General features: G+C 57.2%; 1 protein-coding gene and 1 long non-coding RNA gene across 4 annotated transcripts; one reads left to right on the forward strand and one right to left on the reverse strand.

Moving 5' to 3' along the window:
* On the reverse strand, nt 1–6,098 carry LHX5 (LIM homeobox 5). The gene is made up of 5 exons (XM_066199894.1): nt 5,926–6,098; nt 3,966–4,189; nt 2,624–2,901; nt 1,302–1,467; nt 1–368 (listed from the first exon to the last, which is right to left on the reverse strand). Exons 1-5 carry the CDS (start codon nt 6,096–6,098, stop codon nt 1–3), a joined length of 1,209 nt encoding a protein of 402 aa, XP_066055991.1.
* An 8,204-nt stretch (nt 6,099–14,302) lies between these two features.
* Nucleotides 14,303–16,675, forward strand: LOC136298862 (uncharacterized). 3 transcript variants are annotated; one of them, XR_010723396.1, is made up of 4 exons: nt 14,303–14,329; nt 14,521–14,615; nt 15,107–15,309; nt 15,490–16,675. It is a non-coding gene; the product is annotated as an uncharacterized lncRNA (long non-coding RNA). The 3 variants fall into 3 exon arrangements; XR_010723395.1 differs by lacking the exon at nt 15,490–16,675 and having other exon boundaries at nt 15,107–15,347; XR_010723397.1 differs by lacking the exon at nt 15,490–16,675 and having other exon boundaries at nt 15,249–15,347.
* The last annotated feature ends 1,899 nt before the right edge of the window (nt 16,676–18,574 follow it).

Raw genomic sequence — 18,574 nt, forward strand, 5'->3', positions numbered from 1 at the left:
CTACCACACCGCCGCCTCGCTGAGCTCCGGGTTGGGGTGCGACAGAGCCCCGCTGTAGCCGCTATTGCTGGACATGGAGAAGGGCGGGCTGGGCCCCCCGCTGAAGACCTCCCCCGGGATGGGGTGCAGCGAGCCCGGCATCCCCGGCTCGGGGCTGGGGGTGTCGGGGTGCGAGATCATATCCGTGTACCTTTGGTTTTCTGAGGAGTGGTGTCCGCTTAGGGGGGGCTCCAAGGGTCCCAGGGGTGTGGAGCCGGGTCCTGAGTTCTGAAGGTAGCTGGAGTCGGCCGGGGACTGGGCTTGGGAGGGCGGCCCGTGGGGGAAAAAGTCATAGTTGCCTCCCGGCCCGTAGTAGTCACCTTGGTAATCTGTGGGGAGGGCGGGAAAAAAAAAGATGGATCAGGTTTCTTGGGGATAAAAAGCTGCCGAAATCCCGTTGCACCCCAAACCAGCCCCGTGCTGTCCCCTCCAAAATGCTCTGCTGGCTCCCGAAGGGGGTCCCAAAGAGCGGGTGAAGTTTGAGTCCACCCTGAGAGAAATGAGCCCGTCCTAAAAGCTGCACTGCCCAACAACCTCTCTTTTGCCCAGCCTGGAGTGAGGGAGGGAGGGGAATCCGGCCTGGGAGAGGTGAGGGGGCCAGGAAAATGGGCTCAGTTTAGTACTTAATTAATGGGGGGAGGAAAAAAAAATAACATGCACATATTTATATACATCCATATAAAAAGGGAATGGGGAAAAGATAAATATAAAAAGAATGGGCAAAAAAATATATATATAACGGGGAAAATGTATATAACGGGAAAATATATATGTATATTGGAGAAATGATATATAATAGGAAAAAACCACAAAATATATATGTATAATGTGGAATTCGTTTAAGCAGCTTGGAAAGCTGGAACTAACTGCAGGGCAACAAGGGGTGCCTGGAAAGCCCCTGGTCAGATGGGAGGCTTTGAAAATGCAGCTTTTGGGGGGGCTCTGCGGGGCGCGGGGGGAGAGGGGGGGCGCGGGGCCGCCCCGCTGCGCCCATCCCGTCCCGTCGGGCCGCACTGACCTTCCATATGCTGCGGGCCCGGGAGGTAATTGGAACAAATGCGGCCTGAAAGGGGGACAAAAGCCCCGCAGCTGGGGCTTTGTTCGCGGGAGAGGGGCCCCGCAATGCCGTGGGGCTGCGTGGGGCTGGCTCTGCCTGTGCGCGGCTGCGGGCACGCGCGGGGGTGAAAGGCGCGGAGAACGGGAGGTGGGGAACAAAGGAGGAGAGCGGGGACGGGGCAGGGAGCCCGCGGGCCGCCCCTCACCTCCGTAGTACGTGTAGGGCGTGGAGCCGAGCATCTCGGACTCGTCGAGGCGGCCGCCGAGGGGCCGCATCCTGCGGGGGCTGCGGAAGAACGCGTGCCGGCGGGCGCCCAGCGCGCTCAGCTGCTTCATCCGCCGCTCCTTCGACCGACGGTTCTGGAACCACACCTGCGGCCGGGCTGGTGTCAGTGCCCACCGCGGTTGGGCCAGCAGGGACCCCTCTGGGTCACCGGCATCCCATACCCCAAAATCTGCCCTGGGAAATCTTGCGCCCACAATATCCACCCACAATTTTCCAACATCTGTTCGGTTTTTTTGTTTGTTTGTTTGGTTGGGTTTTTTTTTACCAACACCGACCCCCCTTCCTGCTGCTGCTACCTCAAAAAGTACATGGGGACGCCGCACCCCACAAATAACCAGGTTATTTAAAATCCTGCCCCTCCTTCCCCCAGCTGCATTGCCACATGCACATCCTCAGCCTCGGTCCCCGCAGCTGGAAAATGCAGGAGAGGGAATATTCCCCAATGGATCGGGGAAAGAAGGGAGGAAACGTGGGAAGGAAAAAGGGGATAGGACTCTGGATCATGGCAGAAAGCGGGGAGCAGCGGGATGAGCACCCGGGGCAGCAGGCAGGGAGTCAGAGCAGCCGGCGGTGAGGATGCGAATAAAAGGGAAAGGGGAGATGTGGCCGCCTCTCCACGGGCATTGACTCCACCGAATCGCACGCCTCAGCAGCCTGGTGGGGCGTCTGGATTATTGTCTCGCTCCCCCAGGGATGGGGCAGCTCAGGGGTACGAGCACAGCGCGCTCCCGCGGGACTCGTGCTCCCCTCTGCCGGGAGCCGGGAATCGCAGCTCCGCTCCCGGCAAAGCCGGAGAGTCCTCCCCTATTAATGCCTCTATTAAAGCCCATTAATCCCCGCATTTCCGCAGGGATTTTCTTCACGGGGGCAGCGCGGTGAGGAAGTGCCGGCTGCCTGCAGAGAGCGATGGATGCTTCTCGCTTCGGCAAGGCTGGAGCATCCATCTCCTGGCACGGCGGGGATCCCGCTCGGCCCCGCGCAAAACCAGGCTGCCTCGTGTTTTGGGAATGGTTTTCATCCCTCCCCGTGGTCTGGGGGATCCCCGCTCAGCGTGGGGTGGCTGCAGGGCTGGGCCTGTGGTGACGCTGGCAGGGGACAAATGGCCCGTTCCCATTCCTTGAGGGACCAACCTCGGTGCCCCGACCCCTTCCCGGCACCTGGGGGAGACTCTCACAGCCCCGAACTGTCTGTGCTTCCAGCGGGACCCTTCTTCTCGCTCCCGAGGCGCTGAGGCTGCCCTACCTGGATGACTCTCATGTTGAGGCCGGTCTCCTGGGCCAGCTGCTCCCGGATGTGGCGGGTGGGTTTGGGGGTGGCGGCGAAGGCAGCTTTGAGGGTCTCCAGCTGCTTGGCTTTAATGGTGGTGCGGGGCCCCCTCCGCTTGGTGCCCGAGTTCTGCTCCTCGTTCTCGTTGTTGGTGGTCTCCTTGTCCGAGGAGGTCGAGTTGTCCGTTTCCTTGGTGTCGTCCTGCATGGGGTCCTGGAGATCCGGGGACAAACTCCTGTCTGTACATGAGGACACTGTAAAGGAGACCCAGAGAGGAAAGGGGGGGTGGATGACTTAGGGGAGAGATTGACCCCCCTCTCCTCTGTCCTCCCCGGCCCGCCTGCTTTCCAGGAGAGGGCTTGGGGGGTGCTGGAGAGCAGCAAGGGGTGCAGACGGCCTCTGCCCCGCTGGTTCCCCTAAAGCATCACCCCCCAACACCACGCGGAGCTCCGGGCAAGCGCCGCCCGCTCCAGCCCTGTGCACCGTGCCGGAGGGGGGGGACCTGGGGAGGGGGCGATCCCCCAGGCCCACCGCTGCCCCCGGCGCTCTCCCTGCACCCCCCGTGCCGGGAAGCGGGATGCGCCACTGGGAAAAATGACACCGGTCCCTGTCGGGGTTTGGGGAGTCCCCGGTCGCTGCCTGGAGCCTGGCTCGTCCCCCGCCCCCAGCACCCGTGTCCCCCCCGGGGACCCTGCAGCCGGCACCCCCCCAAGGCCAAGCTCTACTCGCCTCGCTCACAGCAGCGGCCCCACTGACTGGCGTGGCAGGATCCGGCCCCGGGTGCTGGACGGAGAGAGAGCCCACGGAAGGGGGTGAGCAGGGGCGCCCGGCACGGCTGGGACAGCAGGAGGGGGCCTGGCCCTGCTCTCCTGACGCAGAGACAGCTTCCAAGGAAGTCAAATGGGAGCTTTGCCTCTGGGTGAAAGGAGGCGAAGGATCAGCCCCACGGCGCGGGGGGACCGGGCACACTCGCAGGGGGGGCTCTGGGAAGTGGGGGGCTCCCGAGCCAGCCCTCGGGGGGATCCTGGCTCCCCTCGCCCCTCATCCCCGCTGCCGGAGGGGCCGTGCGCGGGGCAGGAGCCGAGGCTGGAGCGGGGAGCTCATCCCACGCGTGTCCGCGTCCCACGTGGGGCTGTCACGGAGGTTTCCACCCGGTTCGAAGCCTTTCACCCCAAATCATTCCCTCCCCTGACGGATCAGCTGGCCGCGGGGTGCAGCCCCTCACCCCACAAATCCAAACCTCCTGCCCGGCCGGGACGTGCCGCCGGCAGGAACCGACGGCGGGGACGGAGCGGCGGGCGGGCTGAGCAGCTCGTACCTGAGTTGAGGCTGCCTTCCTTCAAACTGGGAGAGTTCAAATAATCCTCTTTGCAAACAAATTTGTTTTCGTCGATGATATAGAGTTCCTCGCCCGTGGAGAGCTGCTTGTTGCAGACCATGCAGGTGAAACAGTTCAGGTGAAAGACTTTATTCCGGGCTTTCCGGACGAGGTCGCTGGGAGAGATCCCTTGGGAGCAGCCAGCGCATTTGGTACCAAACCTCCTGGGAAGGGGGAGAAAAGCAAGAGCTGGAGCCCCGGCAAAGGTGGGCCGCGGCGGGGGCCGTGTGTGTGTGCGGTACCGAGCCCCCTCCTCCAATCCCACCGCACGGGGAGCCCTGATCCTCCAGCATCTCCCGATGGAAGATTCGGGGGAGCAGGCGAACAGCGCCTTTGGGGCCAGGATGAGGAGAGCCTTCATCCCCTGGGCTGAGGGCAAAGCGCGAGTTTGGGGTGTCCCCACCCGCAGGGGACACACACGAGCATCGTCGCCCGGATTTGGCCCCAGAAGGGACGCGCGGGAGGGGACAGCGGCCGGGGGTCCCCTCCGCGCTCCGCGGGGCAGGATTTCGTTTCAGCTGGTGCCTCCCGGGAGGGGAGCGAGGGGCTCCGGCCCGAAAATCCCGTGGGGAAAACGGGGCTGAGCACGGCCGGAGAGACGGAGAAAGGGATCGGAACAACGGGCGGCGGAGGAGGGGGCTGAGCTGAGCTCCCCAAAGCGTCCCATGGTCCCAAGCCCGTCCCGCTCTGCAGAGGGGGAATTTTTCCAGGTGGGGAAGAGTGCTTTGTAAATCTCCGGTTTTCCTTTCCTTCCCTTCCCAGAGCGGGTCTGCGTTTAGGTGTGTTTTTGATTTTTTTTCCCCCAGGAAATGTTTTTTTTTTTTAATTAAAAAAAAAAAAATCCAGGGAATTCGAATCTGCTGGGAACGATCTTCCAAGGAAAAAAAGAAAAAAAAAAAAGAAAAAGAAAAAAGAAACGAAACCAAACAACCAAAACCTGCCACAAACCCCACAAAACAAAACCCAAATCCCCCTAAAAAAGCAACAATAAGAACGAAACATAAAACCCTCAGCAAAATAAAACAAAACAAAAAAATCCAACAAAACCCTCCAAACCAACAGAACAAACAAAAAAAGAAAATTATACAAGAAAAAAGAAAAACCAAACCCAAACAAAAATAAAAGCAAACCCCTCAACCCCAAAAACAAACAAATAAGCAAACAAACAAAAAACCCAACAGAAACAAAAAATCTGCCCCCAGAACGGGGAGCGGGGGCTGTCGCTGCCGGGTCCCCGAGGTCCCGGGGGGCTGCCAGGCCCCGGGGCGCCCTCGCAGGGTCCCCCCTTTTTCCCCTCGGCCCGCGGCACAACTTGTGCCTCCCTGGCTGCTCGCCGTGACGTTGATGTAGTGCGAGCATTAGGAGTCATAAGTCACGGCCCCCCCTTTGCCACGCCGGCCCCTAATTCCCTGCCGGCACCTTATCGCGGTCATTAGGGGCGTTTAAGGTGCACCCCCCCCCCCGGGGGGAGCGGGGGGGAGGTTTAGGTCACCGTTGTCACCGGGGCCTGCGATCCCGGGAGGGGAATTTGGGGTGCCAGGCCAGGCTCGGGGCGGGGGACACAGCCGGTCCCCCGATGCCAGCGAGGCCTGACGCGACGGGGCGGGCGGTGGCAGTGGCGGAGCGGGGCCCGGGGCTGGCGGGGAAAGGTGATGGGGAGGGGGGCACAGCCTCGCCGCCCCCACCTCCGGCTGCAGCAGCGGCCGTAGCGCGGCCGCCGGGTCCCCCCGGGGCTTCCCTGGGCCGGGGGCTGCTCCCGATGGGGCAGGGGCGGTGCGGAGCCCCGGCGGGGACGGACAGGAGGGGAACCCCCCTGAGCCCCCCAAAGCTCCGGGGGTCACCCTAGGGATGAAGAGCTCCGCGCCCTCCCCTCCCCGATGGGGTGGGGGCGAGGACTCACCTGAAAAAGTCATTTTTGCAGTAGAGTTTCCCTTCCCTGGAGAAGCATTTCTCGGTCAGGTTGCACTTGCACTCGCAGCACTGGACGCATTTGATGTGCCATGCCCTGTCCAAGACGTTCAGTAGGAACCGGTCCAAAATCGGCCTCTCGCAGCCCGCACAATGCACCATCATAACCTCCGCCGGGGGATGGAGACGCTCAAAAGGAGAAGCCAGCCCCGCGCCGGCACACGGCGGCGGCAAAAATAAAAAAAAAAAAGAAAAAAAAAGAGCAAAAAGCCCCACAAACAAACAAAAAAAACCCAACCAAAAAAAAAAACCAAACAAAAACCACCAAAAAGAAAACCGACCAACCAAACAAAAAAAGCAGAAGAAAATAATGCAAAATTAAAAATTGAATATAAAAATTAAAAAAAAAACAGGAAAAAAAATTAATAAAATCAAATCAAAAGAAATTAAACGAGAAGAAATCAAATAAATTAAAATGGAATAAAATAAAGGCGAATAAAAATAAAATAAAAATTAAAACTCCCCCGAAAAGAAAATAAAATCCAGCGAAATGAAAATAAAAACTAACAGAATACAGAAGAAGGAACAACAAAAAATTCAGGGGAGGGCAGCGGGGCGGCTGTCAAGTTCTTCCCCCTCTTCTCTCCGGAGCCTCGACGACGGGAGGGAAAAAACGACGCCCCCCCCCAAAACAATCCGAACCACCCCCGAGAAATAATAATAACAATAATACTAAACGCCCCCCCGAATCGCCCTCCGGTGCCTGCGGAGCGGCCCGCGAGCCGGCGGAGCGGCGGCCGCGCTGCTGGCGGGCTCTGCGGCAGCGGGCGCGGCGGGAGGGGTGCATGAACCCCCCCCTGCAGCCGGCAGCCCCGGTGCCTCGCTGTGCTCCGCCGCCGCCGCGCCGCCACTCTCATGCTGTCCCCATCGCCAGCTTTGTCCCCCGCCTTAGTAATTCGCGCATCCTTATTCAGATTTGGTGACGCCGAGGGCAGCGTCACCCGGGACGCGGCCAATGGCGGGACGGTAACCATGGCAACCTCTTAATTTATAGCATATCTAAATTGGCTCCAGCCTTGTGCTTGGCACAGAGGGAAAAAAACAACGCGCCTCTATTGTTGAGGGTGGCTTGTACCTGGGCCGCGAAGTGAGTACGCACCTGGCTGGGGGGCCGGGGGGGGCACGGCCAAAAAACCGCTGGCCCCGCCGTTTTTTCCTTTCGTTTTTATTTTAATTGGCGTTTGTTTCTTTTCAAGGGATGCTCGGGTTGGAGTTGGCGGGTCCCGACTTGCTCTGGGCCAGAGCATCACCTGTTTTTTTTTTTGGGGGGGGGGTGTTTGTTTGTTTTGTACAAGGGGAAGAGGTGCTTTTGTCTGCAGGAGCAACAAGTGGGAAAAAGAAGGATGGGGGGATGTATCTGGGAGGGGGGAGGGGTTGGTGGGGATGGGGAGGAGGCCCGGGGGCTCCTTCCCGCAGCGGAGAGGGATGAAAAGTTCCCCCGGAGGTATGCGGCCCCCCCGAACCCCCCCGGCCTTTGTCCCCCGGGCCCGGGGGGAGCGGGGCCGGCCCGGCCCGGGGGGCTCCCCCCTCCCACACTGAGTTTTCTCTTTAATTCCAGGTGCAGCGGAGCTGAGACCCCGCGGGAGGGACAGGAGCGGCCCCGGCCCGGGGTCAGGGCGGGTTTTGGGGAGGAAGATCCAGCCCGGGCCCGGGGGCTACGGTTCTCCCTCCGTTTCCCGGGGATTTCGGGAGGGGACGAGGCAGCCCCGGGGTCCGGCTGTGAGGGGAGGAGGAGGAAAACGGCGGGGCAGGTGAAGGCCGAACCTTCCTTCCCATTCCCCGTCGTTTCCTCTAGCCAAAATCCCTAAATTCTTATATTAAAAAAATACTTTTTTTTTTTTTTTTAAATTTTTAAAATTTTCCTTCTCTTCGGCCCGAAGTAACCCGTGGCTCTGGAGCATCCTGATTCTGGGAAATGCTCCAAGAAAAAAAAAAAAACAACAAACCCCCCCCCCCAAAAACTCCCACCTCAAAATCTCAACAAATCCGCGAGGGCATCGGCGGGAAGAAGAGCAGATTTCGTGTGTAGGGATGTTTGTGGAAAGAGGGAGAATCGAAATAAGAAAATACACAGAGAGAAAAGGTTCGGGGAGGAAAAATAAAAGAGGAGGAAAAGGGAAATAAAAAGAGAAAAAGGTCAGGAGGAAAAGGAGAAAATGTATGCAGGAAAAGAAGAGATAGAGAAAGGGAAAAGGAGAGAGAGAAAGGAAAAATACATTAAAGGAAACGAAAAAGGAAGGAACTAAGAAGAGACAGAGGAAAAACACACAAAAACGAAGAAAAATAAGGGAGAAACAAAGAAGCAAAGAAAGAAGAAATAAATGAACGAAAGGAAAAATACATGGAAATTAAGAAGGCAAGGAAGAATATGAGGAAATTGAAGGAAAAAGAAGAGGAAAAGAAAAATAAACGGATGAAAGAAATAAAAAGACAAAAAGAACGGCAAGAATAGAAAAGAATGGAAATCAAAAGGGAAGGGCGAAGGAAAAGCTTCAGAACGAGGGAGAAAAGAAGTGGAGGTGGAAGAAAAGAAAACAAAGACAGAAGGGAAAAATCCAGGGAAGAGAGAAGAAAGGAAATGAAAACTGCAGCGAGTTAAAAAGGGGAGAAGCGGGCGAGAAAGGCGAAGGCACGGGGAGGAGAAGGAGGGAGCGGACCCACGGCCGATCGCGGCCGCGCTCCCGCCGGGCTCTGCCCAAGTTTGCGGGATTCTCTCGGCGCTTCTGAGGAATTTGGGAGCCGCGGAGCCGTGCAGGGATGTGCGGGGATGTGCGGGGCCCGCTCCCACCGCAGTCCGCACGGATTTCGGGGCAGCATCCAGCACGGGAGCGGGGCCGGGGAGCATCGGGCGGGAGCATCGGGCAGGCCCCGGTCCCCGCACGGCGGGGAAACGCCGGGATACCGAGGAGCCGGAGATCCGCGGCCTCCCGCGTGTCCCTGGCTGGGGATGTGAGCTCGCACCGCACCAGCTCCACCCGCACACGCGTGGGCCGAGCCCCCGCATCCCGCTCAGGGCCGTCCCGGCTGTGCCCTGTGGATAAACCTCTGGATGAACAGGGCCGTATGGAGAGCCCGCGCAGGGTGCGGGAGCGGCACCCGCGCTCTTGTTGGTGCCCGCGCACCCGCGCTGCTCTCCCGCGGCCTCGCACACCCCCCCGGGCCCCTCCCGGCCACCCTCTGCTCCCTCCACCCAGCCGAGACCCCCAGCCGGGGACCCCCGCCCCTTCCCCTGCTCCCCGCGGCCGCTCTCGGCTCTCCCTTCCTCCTTCCAAAGCCAAGGAATAAATAAATCCAAAGGGAAAGGGAGGAGGGGAAAAACCACCCCGAGCCCCAAGAAACTCCCCCCAGCCACATTCCCCCACGGAAACAGATGGTAATTCAGGGCCCATAAGACCACCTATATGTAACTAATAAACCTTTTGTGTTTTAACAGGGTGATGCGTGGAGAAGCAGCGTCGCTTATACAAGATGTTGATGGAATTTACTATATTATTAAAGGAGAGAAAAAAAAATCCCCTTTCAAGAATAAAGTGTATCAACTTACAACACAACAGACGGCAGAGGGATAAGTGAAACAGACAAAAGACAAACAAGATAATAATCTGTTTCCAATCAGTTAAGCCCTGTAGAATTTGTAATACGCGGTTTGCATATTCCCCCTGTGTTTTGTAATTAATTATCTATCTGTTCGGATGCTCCGCCGCCGACTTTGCAGATATTACCAACTATTTTTGGGGGTTGTAGGCGGCGATGACGGCGGGAAAGGAGCGCGGAGCGGAGCCGGGCTCGGCGGCTCCGGCCGGCCCGAGGATGCCGAGCCCGGGCGCGGTGGGAGGCGGTGGCTCCGCGCCGCTCCGCGCCGCTCCGCGCTCCTCCGCGGGGCCGCTGCCGGCGGGCGAGGCTGCTCCCCCCGCGCTCCCCTCCTTTCCCCTGGTAAGAGGGGGGACGGGGCAGGTTTTAACATTAAACAAACCCAGCAAGCATCTCCTCGCCGGGCCATAGGCGTTTCTGAGTGACTGCGTTACAAATTGTAAATTTAAATAGCTCACAGGATTCATTACCTCCCGCGTCTGATTTCACCCAGCCGTGAAAAATTGTCCTGGTGTACCACTGAGAAAGGGTTTGCTGCAAAGAGCCACAGTCTAATCACCAGCTTTCTCTCGCCAACAAAAGTGTAATTATTTTGTTTTGGGTGTAAATATAACCCACGGTACAAAAAAAAAAAAAAAAAAAAAAAAAAAAGGAGGGAAAAAAAAAGATAAACCTCCAGCAGCGTCTGAATGCATTATAGGGCTGTTTAAAAAGATCCGTCCTAAATTAATACCAAGGTTAAAAGGGGAAAGCAGCTGGGACATGGAAATTTCCGTGTTATTGGGGCGGGGGGGACAGGAGGTGAGTGTGAGTGTGAGTGCGAGCGCGCACAGCGCCGGCGAACAATGCGGGCCCCCCGCCCCGCACAAAGCCCCACGCAGCCCCCACCCACGGCTCCTTCTCCCCCTCCTCCCCATCCCCAAAAGGGGCCCGAGGAAGGTGCCGGGGATGCTCCAGCTCCTCGCTCCCCACGGGTGTTGCTGGAATCGCCGGGGGCTGTGAAAAAGAAAACAAACAAACCGAGCCCCTCCAGCCGCGCCGCAGCCCAAATGCAAACGAGCAACCGGGGGATTTATTTTTTTTTAATTCGGGGGTTTTTACCCCTTTTACTTCATTGTAACGAATAATTTTGTTTCCTTTCCCCGGGCTCCGGCACGGGGTTTCGGTGGAAGCAAAGGCACCAAACGAGTGGCGGTGCTGGCGGCAGGGAGAAGCTCCAGGAGAGGCGGAGTGGCCGCGGGACCGGGCTCTGTTGAGGCGGTTTAACGGGAAAAAAAGGGAAACAAAACCACACCACTAAAAAAAATTAAAAAAAAAAAGGAAAATAAATACCAAACCAAAGTAAAGACACAAAAATCTCGAGCGGGGGCAGAGAAACGGGTACCGCCGGAGCTCGGAGAGCCGTCGGTGCGGGCTCCGTGCGCAGCGCGGTCCCCGGAGCGCCCTGAGACCCCGCGGAACCCCGGCCGGGGCTGCCGCTGCCGGGTCTGGGGGCAGACAGAGCCCAGTGAGGTGCCGCTTCTCCACGGTCACCTCCCGCCTTCTCCACAGCCATTTTAACTAGTCCTTTTTTTTTATTTATTTTTTTTTTTCCCTGAGGGTTGCGGTAATTGGCGAAGCTTTAATTGCACCCCCAACCCTTCCTGGCTCCAGCACGATGCCTGGACCCCCATTCCCACCGCCCTGGCAGTTTCCCGGGGCTAAGCCGGCCCTGCTCGGGGTCCCGCTCTCCGCGGAGCCGGCCCGGAGCTCCCGGTGGTGCCGCTCCCCGAGCTCCCGAACCGCGGGTGGGCGAAGCCCGGCAGCGAGCAGCTTGTGCTGACAGAAACGAGCCGGAGACGGGCAAACCCGGACCTTCGGAAACTTAGTGACTTGCGGCAAAGAACTCGCTCCAAATTTCCTCGGGTGATCCCCGGCCCGCTACAACCTCCCGTCGATGCGACCGCCCCCCCGGAGAGGCTGCTCGAGCCGTTCCCACCCGCTCCCCCCGCCGCCTCCCCGCTAATGAGCGTGTGTGTTGACACGGCGAGGCGATGCCCCCGTTTGCTTTTGTTTGGGAGGTGTGAAAGAGGGAATCTGCATGAGAAAAGCCGGCGGCAACCGCGGAGCTCCGCATAGCAGCGGCGGGACGGAGCGAGCCGGTGCGTGGGGAGCCCGCCCTGGCGGGGCAGAAGCCCCCGGAGCGGGGGGGTGGTTCGGGGGGCACACGGGGGGCAGGGCTGGGGCTGTGGAGCTGTTGGCCGGGCAGGGAGGGGAAGGGAGCTCGCCCCGGTGCTCCCGTCGGGGGTCGTGGCTGAGCAGAGCACTGGCAGGGGTCTCACCCCCGGTACCCCCCGCGCACGGGACCCCCAGAGCTGTCGGGGCGAGGCTGCGCCCCTCGGGGTCCTCCTCCCTTCCCTTGGGTTTGTTTGGGGAACAGGGAGGGGGGAGCGCTCGGGCCGCACGTGCGGGCGCGATGAGGGGAGCGCAGCTCTCCCACCTCGCTGCTGTCGGGCACCGCGGGGCGACACGGGGGACACAGGGGGGGGACACAGGGGGGACACACGGGGGGGCTGAGCGGCCCCCGAAGCCAAGGGAGCCGGCAAGGGAGGGGGAGCAGCTCCACGGGAGGAGCGAGGAGGAGGTTTTTAGGGGGAAAGTGGAGCAGGAACGCCGCTCCTTGCCTTCCACGTCCCGAGCGGAAGAGGAGTCCCTCGCCAGGACGGATCTGAGAGCGATGCCTTCGGCGGGGCTGAACCCCGGGCATGGAGGAACCCGCGGGGATGGCGGCCTCGGGTCCCGCCGTGTCCCCGTCGGTGTCCCCGTCGGTGTCCCCGTCGGTGTCCCCGTCGGTGTCCCCGGCGTCCCGCCGGAGCCCCGGAGCTCTCCAGGGTGCTGAACAGCGCGGCCCCGCCGGCCCGGCAGCCCCCCGCTCCGTCCCTCGCCTCGTCCTGCGGGCACCGGGCACGGCTGTCCCCTCCACCTTGCCCTATGCTCCATCGCCTTCGTCCTCTCCACCTCGATCTTCCCCTCTCCGTTTTTTTTTCTTTTTGTTTTCTCCCTTTTTTCTTTATATTTTTCTTGGTTTTCTGTATTTCTCTGTTTTTCTGCATTCCCCCCCTTTTTTCTCTTTTATTTATTTTTGTTGTTGTTGTTATTATTTTTCTCCTTTCCCCACCTATTTATCTCAATTTTTTTCCTGTGTTTCTCTCATTTTATTTTTTTCCGTTTCTCCCCTTATGTTTTTTTTTCCCCCGTTTTCCCTCATTATCTTTTTTATTTGTCTCCTTTTTTTTTTCCTCCCTCAATTCTTTCTCTTTTCCTCTCCCGATTCTTCCTCCCTTTCTCTCTCTTCCTTTCTTTCTCCCCACACCCTCTGCTGTTTTATTTTTCGTTTCCCCCTCTCATTCCTCACACATTCCCTTTCCCACCTCTCTGTCCCTCTCTGCTTTTCTCTCACTTCCCGTTTCCCTTCTCCCGCAGAAAATCACCTCGGCCAGAAAATCCGGAAATTTTGCCGACACGGCGGTAGAATTATCAGACACCCACTGGACCCCCGCAATGCCCCCCCCAGTCCTTCATCCCGAGGGGAGCGGGGCTGCGCTGCCCAGGACCCCTCTGCCTGCGGGCACCGGCCCTGCCGCGCCCCTCGGGACAGGCGGGATCTCAGCGCGGGTTTATTTTCACTTTACAGCGGCTACGATTAAAAACGACCCCCAAAAATCCGGGGACTGAGCGGTGCCAGCCCAGGGGGGAGCCCCATGAAGGGGGAAACGAAGCGGCGAACCCCGAGCGTCGGGTATTTGTGCGATCGCTCCTGTCCTTACATGCTCACACACCCAAAGCATTCCCGGGACAGCGAGCAGGGGCCGCCTGCGAGGTGTCCCCCCCAGGACTGGCCGGGATCCCCCCGGGGAAGGGCTCGGGGTGTCCCCCTGCTCGCCCGCAGAGCTCTTTGTCTGCCTCTCCCTCTCCCGCAATTCCCTTGGCTGCGCTGGCCGCCCGCCCCGCACATTCCCCGCATTCCTCCGTGCGTGTCCACGCGTGTGCACGGCCCCTGCTCACACCCACGCCCCAAAATCCTCGTTCCCCACAGCCCCGCGGCTCGGAAGCACGTCGCTGTGCCACGTTACACACAAAACGAGCCCTTGCACACGCACATTCCCCCTGCTACACCCATCTCCGTGGCCCTGCCTTCTCTGACGTACCCAGGCTCCGGGGGAGCTGAACCAGCCCTCAGCCCCATCTTTTTATATCAGGTGATGGGATTTTTCTCTCTCTCTGTGCAGGTCAGAGGAGAGAGCGGTTTTTGGGGTTGTCCTGGGGCCGGGAACGGGGCTGAGCTCGGCCTAGATCGCTCCAACACCGATTCACAGCCCGGGGGAGAGGCCGGGGCAGAAGCGCCTCATGTTGGGCAGGGATGGGATAATTCCTCCATTGCCTCAGGGAACGGGAAGACTGCACGGGACCTCTCTAACCTCATCAGCTGCCTAATGTGCAGTAGTGCTCGGTGTGCTCGGACTGTCACTGTCGCCTGGGCTCAGGGCTACGCTGCTTTCCCTCTCTCCTGCATTCCCCCGCTCCTCCATCCCCGCTTCCTTCTGCTGACAAGTCCTCACTGGAAATGCACACCTGCCTCCCTTAATCACAATCAGGACCACGAGAACAGCTCCACCTGCTCTGATTGTGGGGGTATTCCAATGATATCTGGGTATCTTGGGCTTCCCAGGGTATCTGGAAGTCAGGAGAGAAGGTCCAGAAGCAGGGTACTCTGCGGGGCTGTGCAGGGCTTACAGGGGATCAGAGTCCCTGGGGGCTTGGGAAGCTGTTGGTTTCTTTCATTTTTATTTTCTTTTAATATTTCTGATAAGTTTTTTGTTTTGGTTTTGGTTTGTTTTTTTTTGTTTTTGTTTTTTTTTTTTTTTTTTTTTTTTTTTTAATGGTGGCGTGGGAAAAGAAAACCATCAGGAGAAGAACACGGGTTTAATTTTCCATTGGAAGTTATCACCTCACACAGGGATACGGGGATGGCCAAGGATCAGTCCAGCCTGGGTGAGTCCCAAGGCAGGGTCAGCCTTAATCCTTGCAGTGCCTGGGTGATGACTAAATCCCCTTGTCCCGAGCACTGGGACTGACTGGACAATTGGAATAATGAGCATTCAAAGAGTTGAGGACTTGCTGGGCGCCGTGCTGCTGTCCTGAATTCCTGTAAAGAGATGGGCAGTTTCCCGTGTGGGCTCATATCAGCACGACAAGGGAGTCCGGGCAGGGATTTTAGGCCAGGCTGGTGCTAATTGTGAGAAGATGAGGTATTTTTGTGTGTATATGAATGTGAAGGTGCTCTAAATCCTCACAAGGCACCCAGGGCAGGTCAGGGCTGCAAATCTTCACCTGACACCCCACACCCAGAGCACTTCTCTCCACTTGCACACCAGCACATGGTTCGTGGGTGTGGAGGGAGTGGGGCTGGAGGGGGGAGCCTGTTCCTCCTGTGCCCCCACAATCCCGAAGCAGCAACCAAAGAGGCCATTCTCCCTTTGCAGGAGAGAAATCTTCCTTCTGTTCTTGCGTCTTCCTTCTGTGAGGAAGATGAACCTGAGCCTGCACTTGAAAGCTCGGGGCGTTAAGCCCGGCAGAGTCAGGCTCAGGTCTTTGGCTCACAAACGCTTTGTACAACTCCTCCAGACTTCAGCAGGGACAGAGCTGGGAGCAGCACCCAGCCCTGGCTCCGAGTTTCTTCATGTTGGTGCGTGAGAGGAGAGCTGAACTCCTTTGGCACACCTCATACAGCTCCTCTTTGTTTTCCCTCCCATCCCCATCCCAAACCCTGAGCAAGCCTTTGGCTGGCTGCAAACCCCAGGCACCAATCCTGCGGTGGGGCCCGGTACAATCCCTTTGTAATTTTTATTTTTTTTTCCCCCCACAGAACCATAAGGGATAAACGCAATAATTTCCAAGAAGCAAAAGCTTCCCGGTGGAGAAGCCAACAGGGACCTGCAGCAGAGTCCTGGTACGGTGTGTCAGTGACACTGATTCCATCTGACACCTGGGTGTCTCCAAAGCCATCACATTGTGCGCTGCAAATGTATATTAACATTAGTATGCATTGGCACAATATGGATCCATTATTCCAAATGCTTATGAGAACTAGGTGCTGCCTAGGAGCAGCTGCTGCTTTTTAAGCCTCAGAGCATCAATAGATTCATAGATTTTAGGGCCAGAAGGGACCCCGGCGAGCGTGGAGCCTGACCTCCCACGGAGTGTGAGCTGGGGGTGAATTTTGCATCCTGCCCCACAACTTGTGGGCAGGCAGCAGCCTCCCCCGCGGCCGGCTGCCAGCTGAGGGTTGATGTCTCCCTCTGTAAATTCGTTTCCTTGTTTTATCACTCTCCTCGTTAAACCTGAAAGGGCAGATTTTAATTTCAAAGCTCGGCTTGTGTAGGTCCAGTTTTCCATCTCTTGGATTGTCTCTTTGGTATAAGAAAGACCGTTTTCCCCTTTTTGTTGAAGTAGCAGCGATGTTGGAGAAAAAAAAAAGAAAAAAAAAAAATCAATGTCCTGGAATGTCATCTGGAAAAAGGATTGGTACTTCTTAAGGGTGGAAATGGTACCTGGCAGGTGTTCAAATTTTTGGTGATTCCCTGACTGTAAGTACTTCAGCTTTAGTCTTTGTTTTGAAAAAAATAAATCTGCATTTTGCAGGGAGGGGTGATGCTGGAGGACTTTGGGTTTATTGCGCTTCCAGAAAATGGAAGAAAAGAGAGAATGAAAAAAAATCCACTAAATCAACGAAATAAAAAGAACTGAAAATCCTATATTTTGGTCACAACAATTCTTCACACAAACACCCCTTGGGTGATGGCTGAGGATGGCTAATTATCATTCAAACCACCTCTGATCCCCAAATCCCTGGCAAAACCTCACTGAAAAATGAGCCAGGATGGGATGCTGAGTTTGCCTTCCTGCAGGGGTTTGGCCCTTTTGTTTTCCTCTCTTCCCCTCATTTTGGGGACAGCAGCTCTACCCCCCTTTGCCCTCCCATCCTGATGCCGTCAGATTAGTGGCTTCAAGTGGGGTCCCCAAAGCACAGCAGATCCCCGGCCTTTCTGGAAATCACCTGATCTGAGCCTGCATCCAACCTCACACTCAAATTTTAAAGCAGAAACCAGTTGAAAGTAGATGTTTCCCAGGAACATCACCCTGCGTCTACTGCTGAGCATGTGGGAAAAGAATGACTAGTTCTTGGGTTGGATTGAAAGGCATTGTCCAACGGAAAAACAGGAATAATTTGGTGATCTTCAGTTTATTCCTCATGAGGAGGGAGTCACCAGAGAGCCGTGGGAGAAGAGACAAGCCCAGCACTGGGGAATCAGGAATCCAGAGAGTGAAGGGATGCAGGGACGGGACAATTTCCCTGGGGTTGTCCAGGACTGGGGGAGTGCCTCAGTGATGGAGGCTGAGGGGTGGCCTGGTGGCCACAAGCCAAGGGATCTGTCCCGTGCCCTCGCCTGGGGTAATTCCCCGTTCCCTCCCCATGCAGGGCTGCTGGAAGATGGGAACTTGTGCATTCCCAGGGGAAAGTCTTGGCTGACCTCAGGAGCTTTTTGCCTCCTGAGGTTATGTGATGTCTTTGGCAGCACTTCCAAATGTTTGGGGGACCAAACCCCATTTCATGCCTTCAGGTGAAGGTGGCAGAAGCAAAATCTAAGACACACTGTGCTTCTTGCAAGCAGTTATCTCTAGAACTCCTGGCTGCAGGAGCTGAATGAATTGAGAGGAAACTGGACAAGCTCTTAGGGGAGAAATTCCTGGAGGATGTTAGGAATGCAGAGCCCACAGCTGATTCCTAAGAACATCCCGAGGAACTGCGATTTTATCTCCTGGGAGCAGCAGCCTGAGGGATGTCCTCTCCTCGCTTGGGATGTTGGCATTCCTCTGTCCTTGGGAGATGGCTGTGGTTCTCCAGCTCAGTGTTTTCTCCTGATCTGAGAAAGTGAGGAACAGCTCTGCTCCTGGGAAGGAAGTCTCCAGCATAACTCCTCCTACCCCACCTGGCATGAGCAGCTTCCTTCCTGGCTGCTAAGCCGAGTCCTGGTCTGCCATTTCTCTTGCATTGCTGGGTTCATGTGGGAGCAGACACATCCCTCACCTCTCCCAGGCTCTGACAATGAGGAGAGGGAATGAAAAAAAAGATTATTTAGTATAATTTTTTTTCCTCTGATGAGACGTTTCATGTAGGAAACGCTTTCAAAGAAGAGGGATGAATCATGCAACCACCGAAATTAAAGATGGAAAAGACCTTTTAGGTCAGCCAGTCCATTTTCCTGTGAATGCAGAGAAGCCTCTGAGTACAGTTAGATTTTTTCCAAGGACTTTGTCCAGTCTAAACCAAATTTAGCAAGAAAGCTTCAACTTAAATCTATTCCAAAGAGGCTGTGGCTGGGAGAGGGATGGTCTTCAGCTCGGTGTCATTTGAATGCTCCCAAACTTTCAAGCAAGATGTGAAGCTCTGCAGAGCTTTCCTGAGGAGGAGTTGCAGAGCTGAGTGTCTGGAGCAGCCAGGAAGTCTTTGGCTGCAAACCAGCCCCTTCCCACCCCACAGAGCCGTGGGAGACTGCATGGGGAGATTCCAGCGGCCTGAGGGTGAGGGAAGGGCTGTGGGAGTGTGGTACAGGGATCTGCTGTGGCCACCTCGGGTGGGAAGCCAAGGGCCCGAGCTGGATGGCCACGGGGTCACCAGAGTCACAGGGTGGGTCAGGCTAGAAGGGACCACAGTCAGGTCATCTGGGCCAGCAGGGTCATCCCAGAGCACAGGATGGTATCCAGATGGTTCTGGGATACCTCCAGCGAGGGAGACTCCACAGCCTCCCTGGGCAACCTGGGCCAGTGCTTGGTCACAGGAAAGAAGCTCTTCCTCTTGTCCAGGTGGAACTTCCTGGGCATCGGTCCCTGCCCGCTCCTCTTGTCCTCTTGCCTGGCACTTCCAAGAGGAGCCTGGTCCGTGCTCAGAT

Source organism: Chamaea fasciata, unplaced genomic scaffold (assembly GCF_029207755.1).
Source record: "Chamaea fasciata isolate MVZ Bird 193981 ecotype frontalis unplaced genomic scaffold, bChaFas1.0.hap1 SCAF_18, whole genome shotgun sequence".
NCBI lineage: Eukaryota > Metazoa > Chordata > Aves > Passeriformes > Sylviidae > Chamaea > Chamaea fasciata.

What these genes read in the sequence shown, in the direction of transcription:
- LHX5 (XM_066199894.1), bottom strand. Translation starts at nt 6,098, where the DNA reads ATGATGGTGCATTGTGCGGGCTGCGAGAGGCCGATTTTGGACCGGTTC. An exon ending in TGCAAAAATGACTTTTTCAG is followed by an intron (nt 4,190 to 5,925) that starts GTGAGTCCTCGC and finishes CCCCCTTCCCAG; the next exon opens with GAGGTTTGGTACCAAATGCG. An exon ending in TCAACATGAGAGTCATCCAG is followed by an intron (nt 1,468 to 2,623) that starts GTAGGGCAGCCT and finishes GCCCGGCCGCAG; the next exon opens with GTGTGGTTCCAGAACCGTCG.